The 10,337-nt window shown below is 27.8% G+C and overlaps 2 protein-coding genes across 4 annotated transcripts in view; one reads left to right on the top strand and one right to left on the bottom strand.

Annotated features, from left to right (window-relative positions):
• Nucleotides 1-1,220: 1,220 nt before the first annotated feature.
• Tim8 (translocase of inner membrane 8) lies at nt 1,221-4,336 on the top strand. 2 transcript variants are annotated; one of them, XR_001344248.2, is made up of 3 exons: nt 1,221-1,417; nt 1,492-4,032; nt 4,170-4,336. XR_001344248.2 is itself a non-coding variant. In XM_014432140.2 (2 exons), exons 1-2 carry the CDS (start codon nt 1,295-1,297, stop codon nt 1,663-1,665), a joined length of 297 nt encoding a protein of 98 aa, XP_014287626.1. In that variant the 5' UTR covers nt 1,221-1,294; the 3' UTR covers nt 1,666-4,336. The 2 variants fall into 2 exon arrangements, 1 of the variants encoding a protein (XP_014287626.1); XM_014432140.2 differs by having other exon boundaries at nt 1,492-4,336.
• Nucleotides 4,337-4,859: 523 nt separating this feature from the next.
• mys (myospheroid) overlaps nt 4,860-10,337 on the bottom strand; it is a 39,283-nt gene continuing 33,805 nt past the window's right edge. For both annotated transcript variants that reach the window (XM_014432139.2, XM_014432137.2), the window contains exons 15-18: nt 9,748-9,894; nt 8,275-8,414; nt 8,122-8,207; nt 4,860-8,019 (exon numbers count right to left, since the gene is read on the bottom strand). In XM_014432139.2, the coding sequence (XP_014287625.1) occupies nt 8,142-8,207; nt 8,275-8,414; nt 9,748-9,894 (353 nt within the window). In that variant the 3' untranslated portion in view covers nt 4,860-8,019; nt 8,122-8,141. The remainder of the gene's footprint in view (nt 8,020-8,121; nt 8,208-8,274; nt 8,415-9,747; nt 9,895-10,337) is intronic.

Below are 10,337 nucleotides of genomic sequence, written 5' to 3'. Positions count from 1 at the left end.
GACTATTGTCCCATATTCATGTACTTTAATAACCTACAAAAAACAATAATCCACCATAATAACAATCTTCATCTATGTGTATTACAATTCATATTATATTCACCTCATAATCAGTCAAACATTTGAATTTCATTAAGGAAATCATGTCATATCTACATTGCTTTACACTGTTCTTACTTTTTTATCATTACTTATTGCTGCATTTTGACCCTCTCGTCTATTTTTTTCTTGTATTATTTTATTCGTAAAAAAAATATTCCGGGATATATTGCTGATAAGAATAAAATAAGAGATGATTCTGGTTTGAAGATGTAAATGAAGAAGCTAAGTTCAACAGAAACTAGATAAAAGTCTTTTTTTAATACAATTTATACTAGACTATGAAAATAGAAATCCCCAATCGAATGAGCCGTTTTCGAAACAGGTGTGCCGAGAAAAATACGTTTAAGTTTGCGTATACAAAAGTAGGGAATGAAATCTGATAAAATCTATCTAGAACCAACTATATGCTAAACCGCCCAGTCTCTGAAAATTTCATGAAAATCAGATGAACGGTTCGATCGACTATATTCGAACTCAAAGTTGATTGACACTACACCAAGATAGAGGGTGAAAAGTGGAAAAGATAGCCCAGAAATGAAGTGATAATGAGTTTTCGAACATTTGAATTTAAATGTCTTGAAAACTTAAAATCTTAGATGCATATTGTAAGTGAAGAAAGTGATTAGTAGTTCATCCTCTTTGTAATGAGCTATAATTCATAAGTTTATCTTGACGCTACACCAAGATAAAAAGGTGAAAAGTGGAAAACATGGCGCTAGAAATAAAATGAAAGAGAATTTTTAAAAATTTGAGGTAAAATATCTTGAAATCTAAAATTTGGTCTAGGATGTTCTCTTCCTAAACACTTTCATATTGTTTGGGAAACAGTGGAGTAGCGTGAGTGTCAGCCACCCAGGGCTGTCTACATTTAAATCTCTTTAGTTTTACCCATTAAACTATCGATTCACGTTTCTGAATTTTTATAATGAATTATTATACTTGGCAGCTTGGTGGCGTTTTTATGTAGATAACCACAAAATTTTGATTTTTATGAACACTTAAATATATGACTATTAATTAACTATTGATTTTTGGAAACTAATAAAAAAAAACTCATTCAAATAATTTATTAAATGAACTGTCATGTTGTCCTTTACTTTCTAATCAACACATATTAGCTCTTTGGCTATCGCTTAAAGTCGTGGAAATTTTTGTAGCTAACATTTGAATTGGACTAACGTGATATTTCGTGATGACTGACATATTTTCTTCAGATCAAAGCATAAGTTCTAGTCTTTCCGATTCGAAAGAAGTAGACGCGGAGCTTCAACAGTTTCTTCTGATTGAAAGAGAAAGAGCGAAAATACAAGCACAGGTTAGATTTAATGTACATACAATCTATATCAACGTGACTGATATCGTTAATAATTTCTTTGATTGTTCTTTCAGATTCACGAATTTAGTGATATTTGCTGGGACAAATGTATGGACAAACCTGGGAATAAATTAGACAGCAGAACAGAAACATGTTTAGCGAATTGTGTTGATAGATTCATTGATGTATCACTACTAATAGCTAACCGGTTTTCACAAATGGTTCAAAAGAATTCTGGCAACTTTTAATTTTTTTTAATAATATTTATTCATGTTAAAATTGTAGGTAAATAATTGTATTATGTTATGTAGTCCTCAGTTTATGTGTTAAAAATTAAACTTTTTTTTATGAAATCATAAAACAAATTTGATTCATTTATTGCCTTTTGTTCTAAGAAGTTCATGATACTAATTACTCAGTTGTTTTAACTGATTTAATTATTCTTATTTCATATTTTGACGTAAATTACTTCACAATAAGAATTAATCAAGTATATTAATTTAAGATATTATGTAAGTATATATTTAGTTTATTTTTCCTATTTTGAATCATACCAGATGATTATGCTCTATGTATCAATTTAATGTTGTAATTATGAAAAAACATTGCTCATGGTCGTCATACATATCTCTTGTATTATCCAAAACAAACTTCTTATGAAACATTTGTATATAAGATAAGATCATGAATAGACTTGTTAAAGCAAATTTATTTGATAGTTTTCAAAATAAATGTTTCAGTAGGCCATAATGCAATTGTTTAAGTAGATGAAGTTTGATTGATTTAAAAGACTTCCTTTAATTGTGTTGGTTGATTTTAGTTCATATATTAAGTTTTTAAACTTTTTTTATTGTTCATTTACCATCTGCAATGATGCTAAATAATTTTATAAACATTTTATCTTTTCTTCACAGATGATAGTCATAAAAAAACAACAACTATTATTTGATGGAAAAACATATGTTTTTGAATTTTTAAACAACTTAGTCCATTTGTTGCCTACCTGTTTGCCATGGAACTAGCTCGGTTCAGTGGGTTACGGTGAGGGCTTCACTGGCCGTATTAAAATATTTTTAACTGACACATAGTTTTGGAGTTATTTGAAAGTATTGAAATAAAAGTGTGCTCATTTCACTTAAAATTTGAATAATCATTTTAGTTTCTATAAAAGAAATCTTTATCTGTTAAAACCATTTAACTATCATATATTTTAATAGTTACCAGGAAGAAATAAACAAAAATTTAAGTCTTAATAGTTATTTGGAAGGAATTAAAATTTGACATTTGGAACAAAATTCATGTTGACAGGAGTTATCTTTGTTAAAATTATTTCTTTAAATTCTGTAAAAGTTCTTTTACAGATTACTCCAGTTAAACTGAAACTTCAAAAAAAAAGTTAAATAGCTGTTTCAGATCCTGAATTTAATTTTTTTGGAAATAAATTCCATCCACTGCTTTCCATGGGTTATCTTATCCTTCATTTGACAGAAGTGACCTAACCACATAAACTGTTAGGACCTAAATACATAAAAAAAGAAAGGTTTTTAGCTCTGCTCCTGTCTTATTTATTCATTCCTGAAAAGGACCCTCCTGGTCTATCCAACGGTTCTCAACAGGAATTTCATTTCAGCACCTGTCACCTGGATGGCTCCCTTGCCCAGTATAACCCGGTTTTCACTTCCACAAGTGAGGATTTTGAGGTACACAAACTTGTATTTGTGTCTTTTAGTTTCTATGCTGTTACAGATGAGTTAGATAAGGTTGACTTTGGATATCCTGTTAGCTACTTCTAGGTCAATTTTCCTCATGTTGCAAATGACTATCCCCAAATAGGTAAATCACTGCACAACTTGAAAATACCTCTGCATTACAGATCTGGTGAACATCCTATTAATCATATTCACTTCTTTGCAGTGGAGCTCTTCATGCCATCCTACAAGGGCTCCAGTTTGTTTTTCATATCTGGAATCATTATGATATTGTTGGCATATAATAGGACCATTACATTTTTCATGTTCTGTATCTAATTCGTTGTCCAAGCTTGTGAATTTTATGGATCATATCCATAAATATGACAAATGAAGAGGGAATTTATTGAACTTTCATTGATCCTCACAACTCCTTCCACTTCCTTATAAGCCGATATATTAGCTGAGAGATGACCTGGAAAATGTTTTTTTTAAAAACATCCCATATTTATACAAGCTCTTTTTCCTTATTGACTTCTAGGCCTTCCAGAATATTATTTTCCTCACAAAGTCCTCCTGAGAAGTGTCCTTGATATACCACTGAAGACAGTGGATCTGCCTAATTACCACTACTGCCTCAGGAATTTAAATTTTTTCTGTAGTCATGTTGCCACTTAAGTCTTCTTTCATTCTCTACTTAACATCAAAATTTCTTAAAATTCTCATGGTGGTCCTTTATCAAATCTTTTTCCAAACTTATAGAGTGCTCTTTTTGCTTGACTCCTTTTCATTGATTTCAGGGCAAGTTATATTGATTTAGCTTTTCAGCAAATAATCTTGAAGATAAACTTTCCATGTTTTTGTTTTTTTCAATTGGACTACACACCACTATACTTCTTTGTACAACCATTCTGTACACTATTATTTGTTTGATATTTTGTCTTAGCCGCAAACTTTCATAACTTTTTTTAGGACAGGTTTTTATATAAGAGAACATCTTTGTTCTACATTGAACCATCTGGACTCTTGGTTCTTAGATTTTTTTTTTCAGTTTTGAATGTCAGAGTTGTCAAGATGTCTCATTTTTCAGATTTGTCTTGAGCTCATAGTATTATTTGGTAGATCTAGTATCAGGACTAGCTGCTGATTTCTTTTATTTGTACCAATTTTTACCTTAATGTTGGCGAAATGCAGGCTTGTACCACGATCATATATGAAATAGGCGCTCCAGGCAGTTATTTCGTGCTTCCTCCTTAAAAGGGTGAGAAACAGTTTTAACTGCTAATTAAAAAAAAAAAAACAATAAAAATTTGATAATGGACTTCAGTTATTTTGTAACTACACCCCTCAATTGTGCATGAGGGAAGAAACAAATTTAATTATGTAGATGGTTGGGGTGTGTTCAAAAGAAAATAATAAATAGTTGTTAACTATTTTTGTTTTTTTTTTACCATTTCCCCCGCCAATCTTCTCCTCATAAATAGTTGTTAACTTTTTTTGTTTTGTTCCAACCATCTTCTACATGATTTGAAAAAATACGATCAATCATTTACATATATAAAAAAAAATTAATGTAACTACTTAAATTATTGCTCGCCAGTTGCAGGTCTTGTGTAACGTATTTAGTGGAGCATGTAACTCAAAAACATCTGCAGTAGCTATCTTAACTTTTTCTACTCCCTAACAAAATAAGCAATACCAGAAGAAATAAAATGCAATATGAGGGGAGAACATTTGATAAATCTTGACAGTCATACTTGTTAAAATTTATTTTTAAATAAATATATAAATTAATCAATTATATATACAGACTTAAAAAGAGAAAATCATAAATCAATGGTTTTATCAAACATAAAAAAAAACATAATCTCAGTTAACAAAATTTTAAAAATGGCTATAATAACTATGAACATCTATCTACCTATTTGACTACTCAAATAAATTTAATATTACACAACACGGCAATGATATTTTTTAATGAGACTTTGGTAAGCATTCTGTTTTTTTCATAACATAACTACAGTGAAGATCAATACATTTATATTAAATTAAATTTTATATATTAGACCATGTGAATTAAAACAAATATTTAAATAAAACATCATTGTATCCAATATATGTTAGAAATATGGTCAAATAAATACTTTAAACTAACATTAAACCTTAAAAACATCAAGAACTATTAGTTAAAAACATATAACATCTTTGTACAAGTGATAGATAGTATGATTATTTTTAGCTATTGAATGTATTTAAATAAAAAAATAAATTTAAGATAGTTTGATATTAAGTTGTATACATTTTTTCATACATTAATTAACAAACATTAATAAAATAAAGTGGAGTGGGGGTATGATACAGTTCATTTTATAATAGAAACAAGAAAAGATTGAAGGGTCCTGGCAAAAAAACAAAACATTTAACTCCATTTTTCAAGGGAACAAAATTTAGATGATAAAATGAAGAAAAAATGGAATTGTACTTTTTTTTCCCTGGATCCTTCAATTATGGCAACTCACAATGTTTTAGTATAAATTTTAAACTTGAATTTACTCAACTATAGACCAAAAGTTAAAAAATATAAAAGGTGTATAGAAAAAAAAAAAGTAAAATTCTTTTCAATAATCTTTGTCATGATAAGCAAGCATTTGTATCAATGCAAAAGCAATTTCAACATTAACAATTTTTTCTTCTAAGAATCATAAAATCATCTTAAGTTTTTTGATTTTTTATTAAAGTAAAAAATTAGTTTTTTTTAAAACCATATTTCCATCATTATTTTTGGCTTGCTATGAGTTCATGATTACTTTATTTATTTTGTATGATAACAATGAAATATTACAGATCACCCAGTCCAAAGAAAATTGAAGTAGAATGAACTAAAGAATAATGTTAATTACTAAACACTAAATCAACTATACAAACTATACAATAAGTTTTTTTTTCTGATAGCATAAAATGAAAAGACATTAGAATATCCTGATATATCTAATTTCTTTTCTGTCTAGTGTCTAAATTTTTTTTTACAGTAAAATTGAACATAACTTGAAATCCACAAATTTTCAGAGGAAACATTTGAAGTTTTTTAAATGATTTTTTTTTTCCCTTTTATCCTGTAAAACAATTTCATTTAAGTTTTAAAATTTTTAAAATTACAGAATTCACACATGAAATAAAATTTTCTGTAGGTACCTTTATTTCTCTATAAATTTAGCAGTAACCAGAAAAGAAATTAAAAGGGAAGCAGTAAAACACTTCCCCCACTCCACAGTTCATATATGTGCTCAAATTAAAAAAAAAATATGAATTAATGTAAGTACAAATATTTGATAGACAACTTATGCCTTTAGTATTAGCTAATTACAATAGCTGTTTTGAGTAAAAAAATGAACCAATAATAAAATTTATAAAAGTACATACAAAATCCAGATCTCAATTTGATGAACTGAAGGTCAAAATAATATCTGTTAATTTGGTAGCTTAGAGACTAAATAACTTTAAATAGTCTTCAGGATATTTATTGGGTTTTAAAACTTTCAATGGAAATAGTTGGCCATGGTCGTTATAAATTAAATATACAACTACATTACAAGCAATTTTAAAATTAATTTAAAGCATACCATTTTTTTTTCTTAAGAAATCATACATACTATTTACAAAAAATAATCCCAATAGTTTATTAAGGCAAACCCATTATCTATTTTGTAATGGGAAAGTAGATTTACTATATTTTGTAGTAACTCTAAGTAATAAAATAAACATTATGAGATAATGTATTAACTCTTCCATCCAGTCTTTTTTATATTAAAAACATAAAAAAATAAAACTTTACTCAAAAGTACAAGTACGACTTCTTACGCTCTATGTATATAATTTATTTATATTTTTTCACAACAAAACAAAAGAAACAACTGAAGGCCACAAGTTTTGGATGTATCCATTTTATTAAAAGGATACCAATAGTACAATTTAAAATTAAAATAACAATCCATAAATTTTCATCAACAAATTTATAAATATAAAAATCTATTAAGGCAGGATAATTATTTAAAAAATGATGTCACTTTCAAAGTTGAGTGTCAATTTTGATAAATCCTATTTCAATGCCATATTTGCAAAAAAATACAAATGAATAAAACTTGAATACAAAATAACTGAATAAAGCACTCAATCAATAACAATTTTAAATAACATGAAATATAAAAATAAAAAATCTGGCAGAAACTATTAAAACTAAACAGAATAGTGCAGATAGTGGAAGTACGGCAAACAATATTCACAAAATAATATATATGAACAATAAACATTTTATTGGACATATGATTGAGATAAAAATTACATTTGAGAATATAATCAACAAAAGGAAACTAATTTTTTTTAATACCTCAGAAAATCATGTTCATATCAATGTTCGTCCATGACACTCCACTTAAAAATTATCAGTAAACAGTTATAGTATACTTCATAAATTAAATTTATAATAATATGGCAGTTAGTAATAACTTTATTTAACTACAAGGAAATCGACTAATGTATCAGTCACTAATAAAAATACTGCTATTTTTATTATATACAAAATAATTTAGTGCCAATGTGTTATTATTAGTAATAAGTACATGTTAATCGTTTAAGATTTATAAAGGCACATTGGTAAAATACAAAAAGAACATTTAAGAAACAAAATATGCCAACATATTTATCGAACATAATAATAAGCTCTAAGAAGGCCATTATGGACTAAGTACAGATTACCTAAGTACTTATTTAATTGAACATTAAATTTTTATAATTGCTTTTTAGTTTTTTAAATACGAGTAAACATAAGTTTACTCTAAATGAAAGTTACAACTTTCAATTTCTGAAGTTTATAAATGCAAGGCAAGTTTTTTCACTGCTGAGATGTTCAAGATTTGACTGGAAAATATATAAAAAAACAATTAAATAATAACTTTAACTACAAAATTAAATCGATCTTATAAAGTCTGGTACTATTATAATGACATTAATGGAACAAACCTTCTTCTCGTTTAATGAGATCAATGCCCAGCATATGTTGGGTTCTTAAAGGAAGAGGTTGCTTGTTTGAAAATTGGATTTTCTCCCTAAACAAACAGAATATTATTAAAAACTTAATTAAAAGAAAATGAAATAACAGAAACGAAAACTTACAGTTTCCCATTTTGCCATCATTCTTTCTTTTTCAAACCTAGCGAATTCTCTTCGATCATGAATAGTAGTAAGCAACTTCCACAAAAATAACAATGCCAATCCTATCAATACGATAGCACCAATCACACCCATCACAATACCTATAAAAAAATAATTTTCAACATTTTTTATAATTATTTTTTCTAAAGTATTAAAAAAAAATCTTAATTTTGATCAATATTTATTATAAAATATAATTAGTAGGATGGTAAATATTCAATAATTTTTTTAAAAATCTCTAATGGCAAGCTATCAATACCTTGATATTTAACAAACGGTAAAAGGATCACATCACATGGCAATTTTCATGAAAAACGTAAGTTTGAAACATCTATTTGACTGCCACTCTGCAATGCCCTTAAATCTTCCTTCATTTTTCTGATTCCCTCCTTCTCAAAAAGCCTATTTTCAAACTTTTACTCTGAGAAAATAAGTTCGCTATTTCCATTTCTTTGTTGTATAGAATTCTTTGATCTCTTTTGTTTATTTCCTAGGATACCTGCCCACATTCCAATACCTGGGTGTTTATTTAAGAGCTGAGGAAACCTGGAATTGGGAGGCGATGCCGGATGCACTAACACAGCTGACCTGACATGGGTATCCATATATGGTTGCCTATCTGTTCCCGTATAACACTTTAATGTTCTACAGACCGTTGACTGGTTAATGCCAAGACGTCGTGCTGATTCTCTCTTCATGCAACGTGATCAAGGTAATCACGATTCCTTTCAATTAGCTAACAGGTAATCACATCTAACTTATTTGTAAATAAACCCGACTTCATCTGAATTGGAGGTTTTTAGAGTAAACCTCAAATGATAGTTTCTTCAACCCAAATACTGAAGGCAATGTTATATTTTTGAAGATCTTAAGGTTTTTCTTCATGTAAATGTTGTTCTTCGTTTAATATAAGAAGCCCGTTTTGCACTCATAAAGACTAGGAAGGATAACAGTTTTGAAAATTGTAAAATTAAAATCTGATCATTGCTATACTTAATAACACATTAGATACCACATGTAGACAAACTATTAAGAAATATATCTCTGGTTTTTCATGATTAGTCAAGGAAAAACATTCTGATGTTTGTAGATGGTAATATCCTGTATTACAAATATATTATCCCAAACAGATGGCAGAAGTCTTTTTTGGCATATTGTTAATTAGAACCATTGTAATACCATAGAAATAAAAATAAAAAAATTCATTTTCCATTCAAATAAAATTTTCATCAAATAAAGGGACAAAATAATATTTCTTGTTTATATATTAAAACCTCAGGGAATTATTTTATATACTTGCTATCTTTGTTTTCTCTTGGCCACACCCCTGACCATCTTTTCCATAATTTAAAGTCATTTATATTTTTAAAAAATGAAATTTCAGGTAGAATTTGAACTAGCCTAAGGGTTATCATTATTAGGAAAAAATCATACCTAATACATAGACCGGCTGTGGACAATCTCGTTCTTCTTTTGCTCTCACAACAATTTTTCCTTTTTCATCATAGGTATAAACAAATGTATATCTGCAATCGTCTTCATCAAAATAAGAACATAAATTTTCTTCTTTTGATTCATCAGCTGAAAAAAAAAAAATTAAACTATTTCAAAACAAATTCATGATAGGCCTCGTCTCTAGCAAGAAGTATACATCTAATATATAAAACTGAAGCGACTGTTTCTACTAATGTCAGGAAATAATTTGTTAAGAAAAGATTTTTGAGTGATGATAAAACTAATTGCGATAATATTACCATGTTATTATTTAACTTAAAAATATTTTGGACATTTAGATTTTTGAATGACATTGCAGGAATAGTAGATAGGGGTTTAAATTCTTCGAGTAACAGAAAATGATTAACAAATAAAAAAAGATTTATAATAGATCATAATGAAGTAATATCTCAGCCTTTAAATAAAAATAAACAGAGTTTTAATTTTAATAAATTATGATGGTCATTTAAAAATAAAGTAATACTATGGTATAGTAATACTAATACTAATTTTTATTAAAATGTATCACA

This window comes from Halyomorpha halys, unplaced genomic scaffold (genome assembly GCF_000696795.3).
Source record: "Halyomorpha halys isolate HHAL.00 unplaced genomic scaffold, Hhal_1.1 Scaffold1030.1, whole genome shotgun sequence".
NCBI classification, from domain to species: Eukaryota; Metazoa; Arthropoda; class Insecta; order Hemiptera; family Pentatomidae; genus Halyomorpha; species Halyomorpha halys.
This window is presented reverse-complemented; position numbering and strand designations above follow the sequence as displayed.

What these genes read in the sequence shown, in the direction of transcription:
- Tim8 (XM_014432140.2), top strand. Translation starts at nt 1,295, where the DNA reads ATGACTGACATATTTTCTTCAGATCAAAGCATAAGTTCTAGTCTTTCC. An exon ending in GAGCGAAAATACAAGCACAG is followed by an intron (nt 1,418 to 1,491) that starts GTTAGATTTAAT and finishes TTGTTCTTTCAG; the next exon opens with ATTCACGAATTTAGTGATAT.